This window comes from Phaenicophaeus curvirostris, chromosome 2 (assembly GCF_032191515.1).
Source record: "Phaenicophaeus curvirostris isolate KB17595 chromosome 2, BPBGC_Pcur_1.0, whole genome shotgun sequence".
In the NCBI taxonomy this organism is placed as follows: Eukaryota; Metazoa; Chordata; class Aves; order Cuculiformes; family Cuculidae; genus Phaenicophaeus; species Phaenicophaeus curvirostris.
The window spans coordinates 43,149,040-43,166,800 of NC_091393.1; the positions used below are offsets into that span (position 1 = coordinate 43,149,040).

General features: G+C 43.4%; 1 protein-coding gene across 2 annotated transcripts in view; it reads left to right on the plus strand.

The window, feature by feature from the left end:
- Window positions 1–6,209: 6,209 nt before the first annotated feature.
- The window catches only part of RNF217 (ring finger protein 217), a 57,060-nt gene continuing 45,508 nt past the window's right edge, over window positions 6,210–17,761 (plus strand). The window contains exon 1 of one of the 2 annotated variants that reach the window (XM_069851803.1): window positions 6,210–6,891. In XM_069851803.1, the coding sequence (XP_069707904.1) occupies window positions 6,370–6,891 (522 nt within the window). In that variant the 5' untranslated portion in view covers window positions 6,210–6,369. The remainder of the gene's footprint in view (window positions 6,892–17,761) is intronic. The other variant, XM_069851802.1, reaches the window with a different exon arrangement.

The window sequence follows — 17,761 nt, forward strand, 5'->3', positions numbered from 1 at the left end:
CACACACAGCTTACAGTCTAAATAACTGAGACAGGCAAAGGGTAAAAGGAGAAACAGAGATATAGGAGTATCTCGTCCAAGGTCACATGGCTGGTCAGTGACAGAGCTGAGATTAGAAAGGGGGCCCCCAGGCCCCCACTCCAGTGCCCTTACACCAGGACCGTGCTGCCCGTCCCTGCTCAGCTCACGAAGGCAGCTCTATTCATAACAGTGTCTCCTTGCAGAAGCGATAAGTCTCAACAGAGTAACAAAGCATGTAATGAGAGCCTCTGCTGATAACAGTGGGTTTTGTTGAATTACAGAGAGGAGCAGAAGGAAGCCTTCAAAATCATTCTGAAATCTGGTTTTAAGAAGAAGCATAATTAAAAAATAGCTAACTTGAATCGCTTTATGTATCCCCACTATCTAATCAGTGTAATTGCTTAATTTATTTTCTAAAATCCTTTAAAATTATTAACAGTGAAAAAAAACACCCTCTAGTACAAAATAATAAAAGCATAATTTGATAATCCTGTAATAAGGGTAGACAATTGTTTTAACAAATGTTCGACTGCTTTTCTGACCTAAAGGTAAGAAGGAAAATACAGCAATTTGTACATCAGAGAATTATTCCTGATATTTTCAAAATTGTAGCTGCTAAGTCTTTATTTTACAAAACATTTGTGTGTCATTCTGCCTAGTTGATTAAAACAATAATAGCTATAAAATGTATTTGCCCTGCAGCAGAATTTACTCTTGCTGTGCTGTTGTCAGGTTGTCCTGTGGCCAGCTATTCCTGTAAAAATAACTTCAAAGACATATTAATGAAAATAACGCAGTAACAAAGTTTTCTTTCTTTGGAAGAGTCTAAAAATGCTGATGTAGTTAGGAATGGTCTCATGCCTGTACCACTGCTGATGGTGGTAAATAACTTGAGCTTCCCCCACACTGACTGCATCACATCCAGTTGGTGCTCAAGGCATTTCATTCCAGATTAATGCTGACAAATGATTTAGGTGTCGTCTGCTGCTAAGGAAACAAACAGTGATTGTGGGATACACGGAGCATAGCTTGATTCAGGTGTGGTTCTGGGACTAACAGCAAATGAGCCTACCTGAGGAAGCAGTCTGTGGTCATGAGACTCTCAGCTCAGTCTTTCTGTTTTAAACTCAAGAATTTAAAAATATATACTGCTGTTTTATGAAAAGTTTGATGTTTGAAAGTACCTTGTTTCATTCAAGTGTTTTTTTGTATTTGCTGAAGATGAATGTGGTTCCTAAATTATTAACCCAAGTGATGTGGGGGATGATAATCTGTTAAGAAAGTTGAGGAAGAATAGAAGATTTGGGTGAAGAGGAAGCTTAAGCTGCTGGTGAATCTAGCCCTCAATAAGAAATTGGATTCAGCAAGATCAGGAACAGATACACAGTCATGTGTCCATCTATGAAGGTTTAGGCTGAACACAGAGCTTTGTGGTATTTTTAGGAATAGAAAGATGTGATGGGCAAAAAGAAAAAAACACTAAAACTTAGTGATGGAGGCAGAGAACTAAGAAAAGAACAGTATTGCAGGTGTAAATGGGGGTTTTGAAGTGTGTAGCATACAACACTTGTTTTGTTCCAAAGCAAGAGAAAAAATAAGGAGGATGCATGAAGGCTGTAGGTGCCCTTTAAAAGATGATTTGAGACATTGATAAGATTTGTTTGGAAAGATCCATAAATTTCAGAAAAGCATTTTCTCTCCCTTGTCTGGATGTGGATAGTAAGCACATATGTGTTCCAAAGAGTTTGATTCATTTAGGCAATGCTTTCTCCACTCAACATACATGAATATATATACCTTGTAATTCCAGGGATGCATCAATGACTATGTTTTTCCAAAGGTTTCAAAAGCATACATACAAAAAATATATTTATTGGAATTTCTGGCAATACTTTCATCAAGATACATGGCTGTATTTTGAAGGTTGTTTCCATAGTGCTAAATAAATATAATAGCACAGACTGTTTTCAAAATAAATACTGTAACAATGAAACTAGGCATACAGTCATTCTTCCTGATTTAATTAGGATGTTCATAAGAAATCATTCCAGCGCATGCCCTTTTCTAACCTACTCTTTCTGTAGAACACGCACAACTCTTTCACCTCATAAGATAAATAGAAGCCCAAGGAGATAACTATATTTTCCTTCTAGCTGCAGAAACATACAGCATAACTTTAAAACCAAATACTGTCAAGGATAATTTTTTTTTTGTATTATAATTTGTTTGCTAGGAGGATTAGTCTAGGCGATTTATATGACTTCATCTTCTTTACCACTAAATAAGTTGTGCCCGTCTATCCCACCTAATTCAGAAACAAAGATAAAGGAGAAGCTTTAAGTGTTCTGTTCTCACTGGGTCGCCCCAGAAAACTGTCCTCATCACTGCTATACCATTGTCACAAGCTTTTGCCGTAGAAGGTTATAGATAATTTTTGCTGAAAATTGTCAATCCAGTATTGCCAATTTATAGCTTTTGAAAGCAGGATCATGTCCAGAATGTAAGCGGTATATATGGGATGCATTCTGGTACGTGTAAGACAATGTAAAACAATATGTTATGGTGTGTTACGTTACGTTACACGTGTGGTGTATAGAACAAGAAGTGCTACAAGTGTTGAGGGGCAAACATGAGAACCTGAAATTTTATTTCATTTTCAAAATAAATACAAACATTTTGTTAAAGGTATTTCTTAAGATACTCAGAATACATTTACACTGGTAGGCAAAACAGAAAATGAAAATTTTAAATACCTTGAAAAAACATTTAAAAGCAAGGTAAAAAAGAATCCCCCCCACCCAAATAAGTTCTACATTCAATGACCCATTAACAATGCTGCCAGTTACTTACTGACAGGCATAGGAAAATAAGAGTTCAAATTTCCTCAGAGACCATAAGCACAAGCCCAGAAGAATGACTGTTAATTACCCATGCTAAAATTATTAATTATTTTTAGTAAAAGTAATTTTCATGAAGTGTCAAGAACTACAGCCTTGGGAAATTGAGTCCTCCTTTTGTATTTGTGTATACACGCATACAGACAGATAGATTTAGAAACAGCTGGTATACACAGCACAGCCTGCTTTAGCTCTGATGTATTGTTAAAAATATCCAATCAATTGTTAATTTCACTACAGAACAGCTTCAGTGATTTGGCATAGCAATGAATTCTGCAGTTTGCTTATATGCTGCATAGCCTGATACTTTATGTTGCTGAAGTTTTATGTAAGCTTATGCTCTTTGATCAAAGGAAAGAAAGGAAGGGAAGAAGAGAAAGAAGGAAAACAAGGGAAAAGAAGGCAGGCTGGAAACTTAGGCAATATTTTGCAAAATTTTACAGACTGGGAAAAATTTAATTCATTGATGCAATAGCTGCCACAACTTCTTTGTTCAGTGTGAATAACTACCACCTCCACTCCAATTCCAATATTACCAGAACTGTGGCAGTTACATTTATTGTTTGAAAGTACAAGTGCCTGCCCTGTATCTCAGTTGTGGAATTTAAAAATCAGGCCTGAGTAAAGGAAAACCTGTATACATACCTATTCATATCAAACCCTCCAATAGTTCTAACAATGAAGAAAAAAATGATGGATTTTGCTGAATTCCCAGAGGTAAGCTAATCCAGGCTCTGGTGGATGACAGTGGATAGAGCTTTTTTGGGACCCCTCACAGAGAATGAATGCCTTGCCAGCTGCTTCCTCATACTTCATTTGCAGAGCTCAAATGTGTGAATCTCTGTGGAATTTGACTTGGTGGTAACTCAAAGGGAAAAAAGTAATCTTTTAAGCAACTAGACTCAGTTCCACACAACCGTGCTCAAACACGATGAAGTTCTCGTAAACCAAACAGTTCAGCAAGAAAAAGGTTGATCTCTGTAGGACAATTTATTTAAATCTGTTATCTCATGTAAATCTGATAGTGCTGCTATCTTTTTAATATCTTCCATAAGTTTTTAATTAAAGTCTAGACATGTTCTACAAAGAGTGTAAAATGTGTGAATCTAAAATCACATTTTAAAACAAGAAAGTTTTAGCAACAGACTCAGATGCAAATATGACACATGGTTTCTCAAAACCTGGGCAACAGCCAGCCCAAGATACATCATGTAGGCTGTCAGTCAGCAGCAGAGCAGCCTGTTTGGGAACCATGTGTTCAGTCCTATATGGGCTTCTGCTTCGCACACCCAGCAGGCACCTGCCAGCAGTGCACTAAGCAACAGAATCAGCATCCCCCACAGATTGTTGGGGCTTATCAGGACTTCATGTGGGTTTTTTTTGAAAATTCTTCTTCCTTGTAATTGTTTGAATATGAATATGTGTGAAGGCATGGTGGGAAAGGCAATCAGTAGGTACTAGCAGATGATCTCATGTTTACCTTACCCTGACATTTCTTTCCGTCTACTACTACATAATCTCATACTTTTTTAAAATATGCCTGAGAGAATATATATAGAATATGGCAAAGACCTGTTGCAAAGCATATATATATCGAGGAGCCTTGTGGCAAGACCCTCTTGGGGGCTGCCAGGCAGGACCTCATCAGACAGGGCTGGTCTCACCATCCAAGCCAGAAACAGGGCAGGATGGGGGTACTGGAGAAATCTAGGGCTGGCAAGTCTGCCCAGTATTCACAGTTGGGACCAGCAGGACCCACAGTCAGGCACAGACCATTGAACTGTCCTCAGTCCATAGTCTGGTAGGGCCAGGGCAATTCTGTTACTCATATTTGCCTAATGCTTCCCTCAGCCGAATATGTTTAGCATCGCCATCCTGAATTCCCCAGGACCATTTTTCCCCTGTGGTGCTTTTGAATTAGCCGCTGAGCAAAATTGCTTTCTCTTGCAATGACGTTCTCTTTCTAGGTTTTCTTCTTTAAGCTCCACCTCCTTGAATTGCAGGTTTGTAGGTAATTCTGATGTCTATTCACTGCAGTGTCACCTCCCCACCTGCAGCTGTCCTCCTTCTGTTACTCCTGTTAGCCCAGCTCCATGCCCTTTCTAGCAGAGCAACTGATAAACTTCTGATTAACGCTCTAGTCAAAGTTTGGGATGAAAACTGCACAGTCATAGAAGCATAGAATCATAGAATAGTTTGGGTTGGAAGAGACATTAAAGGTCATCTAGTTCCATCCCCCCTGCCATGGGCAGGGACACCTCCCAGCAGACCAGGCTGCCCAAGGCCCCATCCAACCTGGCCTTGAACACCTTCAGGGATGAGGCAGCCACAGCTTCCCTGGGCAACCTGTGCCACTTCCTCACCACTCTCACGGGGAAGAATTTCCTCCTTATGACTAGTTTAAATCTGCCCCTCTCCAGTTTATACCCATTCCCCCTAGTCCTATCACTACAAGCCTTTGCAAACAGTCCCTCCCTAGCTTTCTTGTAGCCCCTTCAAGTACTGGAAGATTGCTATAAGGTCTCCTCAGAGCCTCCAGACTGAATAACCCCAACTCTTTCAGCCTGTCCTCGCATGGCTCCAGCCCTCTGATCATCTTTGTAGCCCTCCTCTGGACCCGTTCCAACAGCTCCATATCCTTCTTACATTGAGGATTCCAGAACTGGACACAGTACTCCAGATGAGGTCGCACAGGAGAGGAATTGAGGGGCAGAATCCCCTCCCTCAGCCTGCTGGCCACGCTTCTTTTGATGCAGCCCAGGACACGGTTGGTCTGTGCTGCAAGCTCACACTGCCGGCTCACGTCGAGCTTCTCAGTCCTTGTCAAGTTACTCAGTTGCTGCAGGATCAGCTCTGTGACACCTGCCCTACGCGATGCTGCCACTGGCGCTGTCAAGGCCCGGAGACACTGTCTTCAGGCAGAGGCACTGGCAGGCCCTCAGAGCAGAACGCAGGGCTGCTTCCCTTCCCGGACTGTCGCAAGTACCCCACCAGGTGCCGTTCAGGGAGCTGTCTGGATACACCTGTTTTTAACCGTTTAAACTGATTTTTTTTGCCCATGTCACTGCACCGGCTGCTCCTGACGCGCGGCTCCCGCAGGCGCAGTTAACCGCCGTAGGAAAGGGGGGGGGGGCTGGGGGGCGGGGGCAGCGGCACGCGGGCACCACGCGGTGTTTACGGTTGAATGAGGGGCGCGGCCCGCGAGCGCCGCGTCAGAGCGGGGCGGGGGCGGGGCCGGGGTGCGCGCGGGCCCCGCGGCACCGTAAGGGGCGGCTCCGCGCTCCGCGTCCTCCCCGGGATGGGGGAGACCCCGCGGGCGGCGCTGCGCTGAGGCGCTGCCCGCCCCGCAGCCGGGAGGAGGAGAAGGAGGCGGCGGCGGCGGCTGGTGCCCTCGGGGGGTTCGTGCGCGGGACCCGGAAGCAGAAGCGAGGCGGCTGGATGGGAAGGAGCGATGGGGGAGCGGCAGAGCTCGCTGAGCGCCCCGGACGAGCCGCCGCAACCGGCCCCGGGCGGTGACGCGGGGCGAAGCGCCTCGGAGACGCCGCCCGGCCCCGAGCGACGAGGGGGCGAAGAGGAGGAGGAGGAAGAGGAGGAGGAGGCGGCCGGGCCGGAGGAGCCGGCGGTGCCGCCGGAGGAGGAGCCGGGGCCGGAGGGGGGCGGCCGGCGCCGGCCCCCCCGGCGGCACGTGTACTGCACCGTCTACTGCGTGGAGAACGACCGCCCCGCGGGCCCCGGCGGCCCCGGGCAGCCCCAGCCCCCGGCCCGGCGCGGGGGGGCGGCGGCGGGCGACGGCATCGAGGTGGTGGACCTGTACCTGCTGCCCGAGCCCTTCTCCGGGCTGATCGCCGGCGAGTTCGGGCCGCTGCTGGTGCTGAGCTGCCGGGTGTGCCTGGAGGAGAAGCCCATCAAGCCCCTGCCCTGCTGCAAGAAGGCGGTGTGCGAGGAGTGCCTCAAGCGGTACCTCAGCTCCCAGGTACTGAGAGCCGACGGGGGGCTCCCCGGTGGGGCGGGCTGGCCGAGGAGGCCTCTCCCGTCCCGTACGGAGCGCGTTTGGCAGCCTGCGAGCTGCTCCTTTAGTGATCGTTTGTTCCCCGGAGCTGCGCTGCCCTGCCGGGTTGGCCGCTTTTATCTTTCCGGGCTCTCCCCATCTTTTAAAAGATTTTCTTATTTATTTATTTATTGAAATTCTCGAACTCTTGCTGTTACCGCGGCTGGCGCTGCTTTCCTGTAAGGAGGAACGCGAAGAACGATAAGGAACGGAGTTTGGGAGCGCTGGGCTTTTGGCCGCCGTCCCGCAACCCCTCGCACGCTTGGCACCTTTGGTATTCGGTTATACGGGATTAAAATAGAGCGTGTGTGGGATGTATCTGTGTGACTCTTCGTGAAGAGTCATAGTTACAACAGTAAACAAGAACTTCTTTGAGCCGAGAACAAAACGTGACAGCTTTTCCATCCTGGGTAGGTGGGGGCTGATCCTGGGTGGGTAGCTGCTCAATTATAGGCTGCTGACATCTTCATCCCTGGAGGTGTTCAAGGCCAGGTTGAATGGGGCCTTGGGCAGCCTGATCTAGTGGGAGGTGTCCCTGCCCACGGGCTTGGAACTAGATGATTTTTAAGGTCCCTTCCAAACCAAACTACTCTGTGATTCTGTGATTCATTGTTATTTTGTCTGTCAGTACTATTGTTTCAAACCGAAATCTGCAGCTTGAAAGCAAAGCTCTGTCTTCACTGGTGTTTTTAGTTAGCTAGTTCAGCATCCCGAAGCATTTGTGCTGCTGTTTCTGCACCCAGTGTATGCGTGCCCTAAACCCGGAGAGCCATGGTTTAAGCATGGGTACATGGGAAAACCAAAACCTAGCAAAAACTTCTTATAGCCTTTATGGATTTTAGTCAGGTGCAACTTTTGGAACGTGCTGAATGGAGATGTGCTGGTTCTGTGGTAGAATGGAATTTTACCCCTGTTGGGGCCCGGCGCAGTGCTGGGGTGGTCTGTGCTCCCACTGGGCTGTGTGTGGGGGGTTGGGATGGACGGGGTTGGGATGGACGGGGTTGGGATGGATGGCTACAGCTAGCCCCGAGCATTATAAATAGTTGTTGGCTTGTTCTGACCAGGGTACATTTCTTTGCTTGAAAATTGCACGTGCTGGCTGAAGTGAAGCATGTGCTCCTCTGCAGGCATTGGTAGCCTGCATAGCATTTACTAGTGCTGGTAGCGTTTGTTATGGCTAATAGTCAATTCACTAGGGTTTTTATGGACCACCTTCATTATTTTTAGGTAACTGAGAAGGGTGTGGGAGCTGTTGGATGGGAGGAGTGGAGTTGTGTTCTCCGTCTCCTGTAACACAGAAACTCAGGAACACTTAAGCCTTTTTGCGACTTCATGCAGGGAGCCTAGAATGGTTTGGTTTGTAGTGAAGTGGTGGACTGGAAACTGTCAGTAAGTTTTTAGGGTATGTTACCAATGTATGTTTGTGCCACCTTGGTGCTGCTGAGGTCATGTGTCAGAATATTGTCCTGCTTTTTAGCTGGAAATTGCAAAGTGTTGTTTTCTAGCTTCTGCAGGTGCTGCAGCCTGCTCCACAAGTTCAGTTATCTAAGCTTCGCCCCCCCCTTCTTTTTAAAATCAATGATGAAAAACAGGCAGGGCTAGAGTATAATTTGTTTAAAATAGTTGATACGTCACTAATGTGTCTGTTCTGTCCTATTTGTTTTCTTTGAGTAAGAAGGGGTGTAGGATCTTGGAAGTTTTGAGAAAAGGTTGTATCAGAGCAAGATTCTGGCGAAACCCAAAACAGGTTCAGCATTGGAATCATAGAATCATAGAATAGTTTGGGTTGGAAGGGACCTTAACAATAATCTAGTCCCAACCCCTGTGAGCTAAAGCAATAAAGCGAGTACCTTAGAGTAATCTAACGGAAGTTATGTGATCTGGTAGCTAAAGCCATATGGAAGAACTATTCTGCCTGGTTTAGGCAGGACTCTTGGAGGATGGTCCAGCAGCTCAGTAGCTGAAACATCTGGCTGGCCTGGGAGCCAAGTGTATGCCCGATCAAGTGAGCTTAGCGTCATCCAGCTGTAGGATGTGTATGCAGGGATGGCCTCTTCAAGGAAGCCACTACTATTGCTGAACGCTCTGCAAAGCTTTTCTCAGCAGCTATTAAGAGGTCTGCCTGGTAGATAGCCGTATGGTTATTTACTGCTGCGCAAAAAAGATGTGCCAGGGATAGAGATACAGAGCAACGGATGTCTGCAGCAGGGATACTGGTCTTGAGGAGGGATATTCTCGGAGCACTTCTGTGGGTGTGTTGTTGCAGATGCTGTTACCAACAAGCAGAATTTTAGTTGCTTGATAAATCAGTTCAGAGGAAAAGGAAACAAAATACCCTCTAACAGTGGTGCAGTGTGTTCTTCCCATGTTTTCCTTTTTCTGAAAAGAACAGGAAAGTCATATTTCTTGGAGAAGAACAAGAAGTGATATATCTTTGCTTTGTGCTGTGAAAGGACCCTGCGACTTATCCTGAAGAAAGAGAAAAGGCTTCTCCATGTCAGTTACATTAGTGGAGTTTTGGACAAGGACAGGTGGATAGGCAGTATAAGCTAGAAAAGAAGTTGCCTTTGAGGCAACGGCCTTATGAGGAACGGCTGAGAGAGCTGGGGTTGTTTAGCCTGGAGAAGAGGAGGCTGAGGGGAGACCTCATTGCTCTCTACAACTACCTGAAAGGAGGTTGTAGAGAGGAGGGTGCTGGCCTCTTCTCCCAGGTGACAGGGGACAGGACAAGAGGGAATGGCCTCAAGCTCCGCCAGGGGAGATTTAGGCTGGACATTAGAAAAACATTTTTCAAAGAAAGGGTCATTGGACACTGGAACAGGCTGCCCAGGGAGGTGGTTGAGTCACCTTCCCTGGAGGTATTTAAGGCACAGGTGGACAAGGTGCTAAGGGGCATGGTTTTAGTGTTTTATAGGAATGGTTGGACTCGATCTGGTGGGTGTCTTCCAGCCTGGTTATTCTATGATTCTATGATTTCGTCTTTGAGACTTAGCAGTTTGTATAGCAAAGAAAAAAGAAAATTTGCCAGAAGTTCAAATGGAGTAAATATTGAAAAACTGTTTCTGTTTGAAAATTTTAACAGGTTTTTGGTTTGGATACAGTCAGTTTGATTTAGGAATACCTCTGAAATAGAAAACAAACAAAAACAACCAAAAGACCAAACCCCAAGCAACAATATGCATTGCTTAGATCTGGTTTCTGTATCAGAATTACCAATCTATGCCCTTTGTTTGATAGGACGCTGTCTGACTCTAGGTCTCTGGAGAAGTGATCTTTCATGATGAAAATACAGAATATGTTGGCCGATGTGTAACACCTAAAATAATTGATGTTGCGTTTAATATGTTTGTGTCTTCCTCCTGAAGAAAGATGGATTCTTGATGATGGTTTCACTGTGATTTCTGAAATTATTGATCAGCAAAGTAAAAAACCCTGTTAATGCATTCTGCCTTCTTCTGTGCAAATGTATAACATCATCAAAACTTCTGCCTTGGAGCCCTTTATAGATCAGAAAATCAACTGAAGGTTTACCTATTCTTGGAAAGAAGATTATCCAGATAAAAGGACTCAGCTGCAGAGTTTGCTCCTAGTTTTACCGGCATGCTGGAAAATGAGGGTGATTGTTTTAGGAATGTCACATCATAAGGTCGTTAGAGGTTAAATTCAGTCTCTCTTATCGCTAGCACCTTGCTGCATAATCCTTTTCAAAGATTTAATGGCTGGTGCAAAAATTTAGCAGGCAAGACTGCAGCAACCAGGCTGATCTGAAGCCTGATTTTTTGTAAATTGCTTAACTTTACCTCTACCTCAGTTTAGCTATTCTTCATACCGGCAGACCCCTCCGGGCTTTGCAGTGTTTGGCTACAACCAATTTATCACTCATAAAAAATTTCCCAAGACTTTCTTCTCTTGCACTCGAGAAATTGAGAGAGGGGTAGGTTTGAGTGATGGGTTAGCATGAAATATGTTGTGGTTCTCGCATTTTAGGACCTTGAGTGGATCCCACTGAGCCTGGGTTGGGTCTTAACAAGCCCTAACTCCAAGAATTGATGCAGCTCAAAGCTGTTCTTTCTTGTTATGCTTAGTCACAAGTATAAAACGGATGAGGGTGAAGAGTGTGAATGTTTGAAATTGCATTGCTCTTCCAGGACTGTGGTGCTTACGGAGACCATCTCCATGGGCTCTCAGGTATGTGTTGAGTGAGGCTGGGATCAGAAGGGTGGAAGAACCATTTCCTGTTCTGCCGAGAGCTGTGAGCTTCTACGCTTGTGAATCCAGCATACAAAATGGGGACAGTAGGCAGAATAGCCTGGGCGCTCGATCTCGCAGATGAAATATTGCATTTATGTCTCCTTCATTTCCCATCTTTCTCTCCATGTAATTAACATGGCATCAAACTTGGGTTATTCCAGAAGCTGTGTGCACACATAGGTTTGCTAAATGAGTGATTCACTTCCTAACATCTCCTGGCTGCTTGAACCTCTGAGTCAGAGGGAGTATTTGTGCCTGGTTTTGCTTTTTGTCCATTTATGTGGCGGGGGGAGAGGTGGAGTTTGGTCGTTCAAAAGTGTTCTTTGAAAATAAATAATTATGGGAAGAATTTTGACTTAAGAAAGAGAGAAGACCTAAAGTTTAACCAGATTTTTATATTTAACTGATCCCGGACTGGTAAAGAGGCTAAGGTTTACATGGGGTTTCTCATCTCCCTAATCTGTAAACCTGACAAGTGCTATTCAGAACAACAATCTCAGTCCTCACTTATTGAAAACTATTAACTAGACCAAAATAACGTTTACTGTTTCCTAACATCTATAAAGTACAATATGTTCTCTAATAAATATTTGAAGCTATATATGTGTAATTGTATCTATACTTGAAAACTTTTCCTATAAAGTGTCTGTAAAAGTTTTGTAGAAATCATGGTGATCTGACTGCCTATTTTTTCTGCATGCAAATTAGGAAACCAGATAATCCAGTTTTGATTCTATACTCATTAGTGCTGCTTTATTTTGTAAAACTTGTAATTCTCTTAGAGCAGTACTTCTTATATTAAAGGACTTTGTGTGAATTAATTTAAACAGCGTGCTATATTCTTAATCAGATATTATGGTGCTTTAATTATAGGAACTCTAATGAGATTAGTGGCTGTGAGTAAATCAGAAGGGATTGCTGGGGATGGGGAGGGCCACATATGACTCTTGTGCATGGATGGTTTTTGTGAGACTAAAATCCTGCCTTCTTCTCCTGAGCACAAATTATAGAGGCTGTCTTCCCTCTGCCTGGGACATGTTACTCTTCCTCTCTCCGTGTCCCCTTTCCTATCTGTGCATGATTCCTTCCTGAAAGACCTGGAGAAAAAAACAGCAGGCTGTTACAGTCAGGATTTTTGTGGGGAATGTGATTATAAAACCATAGAGCAAAGAAGAGAACTTATTAGCAGGCCATGTTGCCTAAAACTCATACTGGCTTGGATCTGGAGGGATTTGACACCTGTGGGCCTCTTCAGGTACCTGATTGTATTGTGTAAATTATACCCCTTCAAAGCTGTAGTCTGGTTGCTGATGAAAACCAGGCAGCAGGAAAGTAGGCACCAAGTGCTGAATCATCTGATAGTTAATGAGCTGCTAGTGCCCTGAGTCAAACCAGAGCTCAGAAGGGCCACTGCCATTCAGTGGAAGAGAAGCTCTGTGTTTGCAAGGGCTATTAATCCAAAAACATGCTCTAACTCTAGCTAGTGAGTTGCTAGGACAGTTGCTAGGAGGTGATGCCAGGATGAGCCACCACCCTCCAGCTGACGCTGCAAGAATGCAGACCTTTCCAAAGAAGGGAGAGAGGTACAGAAGGAGAAGAGGATATATTACCTGCCGGATTACAGGCTTTCTGAACCAAACCCGCCACTTCAGCCAGTGTCAGGTGGCCGTGCTCCTGAGTAGGAGGCGGAAGAGGCAGATAGACCTGGTCTGTCAGCTGTGAGCAGCCCGTAAGCTGCAGAAGCATCTAAACTTCTTCAGCCTCATTTTCAGCAAACAGCTTCTGAAAGTCTGTCTTGTCCTCCTAATGTGTTGTATGGAGTGCTAGTGCCAAAATGCTTCTGCATAACCAACTGACAACGGTTATTGGCACAGTTTGGGATGATACCAAAGTACTTTCAAGAGTGTAGAGTGTCTTAAAGTTGACTAGGCATATAGCTGGGTTTCAGTCTCCTTTGAATGCTTGTTGATGGATCCATTTTGACCCAAAACTTAAGTTTGGAAAAAAGTTTTACAAAATCAAATGTTGCTGGATATACTTAAACTAGTTTTGAGCAATGTTCTTGAATGATAATATTGCCTAATTCTAGTGTCTATAGGCCAAGATACCCTGCCAGTATATTACCACTTTTTTGTGGTGTTTATTCCCCATGTAGAAGTAGCTGCAAGCTTACTCTACTATAGCTATGATTTCCTATTTTTTTGATAAGTCTTTGTCAGATGTATAGCTGGAATATGTGGCCATCCTTTTTAGAGAGTGTTTTACAGAAGGAGCGGTCAAGTGTGACTGTTCTTCCTACAGCTAAGAAGGTTTCCAGTTGAACTCTGGTCTGTAGGATCTGAGATGGTGGTAGTAGAGAAGATGGTCAGAAGTTTAACAATAGTTTAAGATACTTTTGGAATTGAAACTGAAATGTCTTGGAGTCCACGTTTACCTTACTAGCTACCTCGCTGCTTCATTTTCACATTTGTGTGTGTTTTCACTGACAGGCTTGTTGGGATATAGGATTTCTCGTGTATATTTACTTAATTGTAAGAAAGGCTATGGTCTTCCTAGATTAAAATGTCACAAAAAGATCAAGAAATCTCTGAAGCTGTCCTACTTCCTTTTCCTTATGATCCTGATAGTTGACTGTGTAGTGCAGCTGTAAAACAGTAAATGCCTTTTTATCTAATTGAAATAATAAAAATATCTTTGTCCTTCCATTCCCCTTTTCCCCCAGTGGTGTTTTAAAGAACAATACAAACTAAATTGTATATTGTAGAGGAAAGTATAAGGGGCAAAGTTTGACTTTCTCAAGCCTAGTCATGCTGATGCCATTGTGTATTGTTTTCTACTACTGACATGATACCAAACAGGAGCCAAGGCAAATACCTCTCTAGGTTGGTAGATTTGCTTCTCTCATCTGATAGGAATGGTAGAGTATCAGCTCAGGGATCTGTAGGATGGGAATGTGAATGACTCTGTCCCTTTAGCTTGTAGGAAAGGGAAGTCCTGTCCAAACTGTTTCAGCTGTGATGGGGCTCTGTGAGGTTGCTCACACAATACGAGGAAGGAAGAAGAGTGAGAAGATGATTGCCAGGATGGGAAGAGCTTAGCGATGTTGTAAGAATCTGTTTGCCCCAGAAGGTGGGCTTGCTCAGGTTAAGCTTTCATAAAACAAAAGGTAATCATGGAGACTGGTGGCCTCCATATATAAGGTGGATTTTTTTGCCTCTGTTTAAACCTGCAGCTGAATATTGGCCAGTTATTCTGGTAAATGATGGCCAGAAAATGAAATGGGACTAGGTCTCTCTCTGGTTTCCTATTGGATGAGGGTGGGTAAGAAATAAATCTAACCTAAAAGGAAGAAGAAAAAATGTATTTTAGACACGGTTTAGAGTATAGAAAATGATGAGTTAAGTGTCTTGCTGGACAACTTTTATAGAGAGGGATGGAGCAGGTGGGTGTAGTATTCTATGTGTGGCACAACTACAGAGATGGTGCTAGAGGTGCTGCTTTTATGAAAAGGCAAAAAGAAGTACTTTGGTATTGTCAGTACTGTTGCTGGTCTATGGGGGCAAAGAAATGGTGGGGGAGGTCTTCTTAACGCTTAGAGCTATTTTAATGTTGCTTGCTGTGTCAGTGTGCCTTGGAGAGGACACCTTGTGCGTTTCCATTCCAGCACACCTGTGCAGTACCAGATATAATTCATCTGCTTAGAAGTACTCCTTTAGAAGCAAAGTATATAAACTGCTCAGTGCTTTTCAAGTGCATTTGCAGCTCAGTTGTGCACTAGCTTGGAAACTCTGTCTAGTTAACTTTATGGTATTAGCGTACAGCTTAAAAAAGGGTAAAGAATGTGCAACTTCAAAGTTTTCTAGGATGGATGGATCCACAGAAGAGCAAATGTGCCCCATGTAGTATTTAGGTGTTAAGTGTTGCATACCAACTACAAAATGTAGATGTTAGGACTCCAGGAAGAATTGTGTTGGTTTTATTGTGGTGAATTAATCCTTCTTGGGAGTAAAGCTAGAAAATTGGTTGTAAAACACTGGAGTTCTGTCTAAATGGTTGTTGCTGTTAGACGCTTATGGGTATTGATGTATATGTGACTATCTAAACCTCAACATAGCCAGAATAAAACAGAATGTTAAAATCTGGATATCTCAAAGTATACACATACGTATAGGCAGTTCAAATTAAGCAACCTCAGACATTTTGACCTATTTGTATAGTGGAAAGTAGACTAAGATTTGCTTCTGTTGTATTTTTCAGTAACACTTGAGAGTAGTTTTCGAACTTCTGAATATGGTTATTCTTTCAAGACATTGACTTGAGTTGTAACTTTATTTTAAATAACTGACAGCTTCTCAGTCTAAGATTTAAAACTTTTTTGTAGTCAGTTGTGACTACTGACACTGAACATTACGGTGCTTTTGGCTCAGTAGGTATTTCATGTGAAGGTTTAATTTGCTGTTTGCTTTGTGAGAGTAACTCAGCAAATCCTGGCTGAAGTATGTGTAGTGCTTCATGAGGAGCTCCCCTAACCACTTCTAGTAAATTAAGAATGTAAAATGAGTTCCAGGCTCATGCTTTTTCTTTCTATATCAAGAAAAACAGACCTTTTGTCTAAAGCTGAAAGTTTACAGCTATTCTAGCTGGTAGCATTGCTCAGCATTCCTTCAACTTGTTCTTTACTGTTTCTGCATCATCTGATCTGTGTTAAACTTAACCTTTCACAACCAGTCTTAATTTTTTTTTGGTCTTACTGAGTTCCTAATTGTCTCATGCACAGTGTGCAGGTCTTTATTCCACCACAGAGTGGTACTAAATACTGGCTGTGGCTAGGCAGGGCCATTTATTTTAGCAACTGTGACAGCCTGTCAGAACAAAACGATTGAAAAGGCAGCACCAGGTAAGGGGACAGCACGTGCTGAATGTGATAATATGTGGAGGTTTTAATTGGAGCTTGATGAAATCAAACCTGCAGTCTGATCCTGTTGCTGCATCATTTCATCTTTCACAATCCTGATGGAAGTCATGACTTGTCCGGTGCCCATAGGTGTGTCTGTGCCCACAGCTCTTGGACAGGTATGGTGGCATGGTCCAGAGTTTCTCTGAGCTGCTTGCAGCACTGAGGTTTCCAGTGTAGCCCAGCAGGTACCCGCTAGTCCTGTGTCTGCTGACTGTTGAATCATTAAGTAAGGAGCTCTTAACTAGCTGGAATTCTAAAACATCCCCAGGTGTTTTACAACGTAGAATAAATTATTCCTAAAGAAGTTTTACAAGTGAAGTTTTGCATGTGAATATTCTTGCAGATGAGGAACCTCTTTTTTGATCTTGATTGTTTCAACAGCTTTAACTTGCTGCAGCCAAGCAGTGCCTAGTATGATCGTTATTGTTGTTCTGAGAGAAATTTTTTCTTCACCAAAGAACTCTCAGAAGAATTCCTTGTGGCTCCTTACCTCTTTGAATAACAAATGAAAAGATGTAGAGCTCAAAATGATAGAGGGATTTTGGGGTATTTTATTGCATGTGTTTGTGGGTTGATTTTTTTTTTTGGGGGGGTGGGGGCAGTCTTTTTCTGCAAAGACAAAGTGCCTGAAGACTGTCACTAAATGTGATACTATTTTATAATGTACAACAGATCAAAGTACAGCACTGTCATGAAAGCACTGGTGTGCATCATCTTGATCTTGCTGGTAAAAGTTCTTTTAAGCTTGGTGAAAGTTAAAAAAAAAAAAAAAACCACAAAAACCCCCCAAATAACCCTCCTTTTGAATAAGACAACAAAACACAAATCTTTAATATGCCAGTGTATGCTTTTCTACTAGAATTGACTTTTTGTTTCTGTAGTTGTCATTTTTGACCCATGGAAAAATTAAGCCTATTACAATGACTGTAGAATTTTTCTTAGCTGCATGCAATTCACACTTGCACGTATATTGGCATGAGTAGGTTTTATTACAGCTTTCACAAGCTAGAAGCATGTTTCTTAGTGAGAAGCATTGAGATGTTTGAGTTTGGAGGGAAGGGTAGGAGACAAGTAGAGGGTCCCCTCTCCTTGCATTAATAATGAGCTGGCGCCAGATGGCAAGTATTCTGATTCTAGCTTACCGTTTAGCTTCTGTATTGACTTGTGATCTAATCTAATTTTATCAATCTTTATTTTGAAAAGAGAGAGCAAGAAAGGTTTTTTTTACGTTATTTTCATTTTTTCAAGTAGGAGCCCACCTGACTTTTGGAACATTAGTAACAGGCAATAAATCTGAGTTAATAAAAGATGATGCAAGAGGCTAATGATGATGGAACCACTAAAAAGGTGAATGCAATTTAAGGATGTAGTTTAGAGGGGAGCAATGAGGCTGTGGTGTATGGCAAGGCTTTATTTGGAATCTTGGGCACCAGGGTTTAAGGAAAATTACAAGAACTGTGAGGAGAAAAGTGCTGTCATGTAGATTCAGAGCTGTTTATTTTAGCATACAGAGAATTGGGAGAAGAAATGACTGCTCTTTCTAAGTGTAAGAGGGAGTAAGTTGGTTAGGTACTTTCTTTAGGTGTT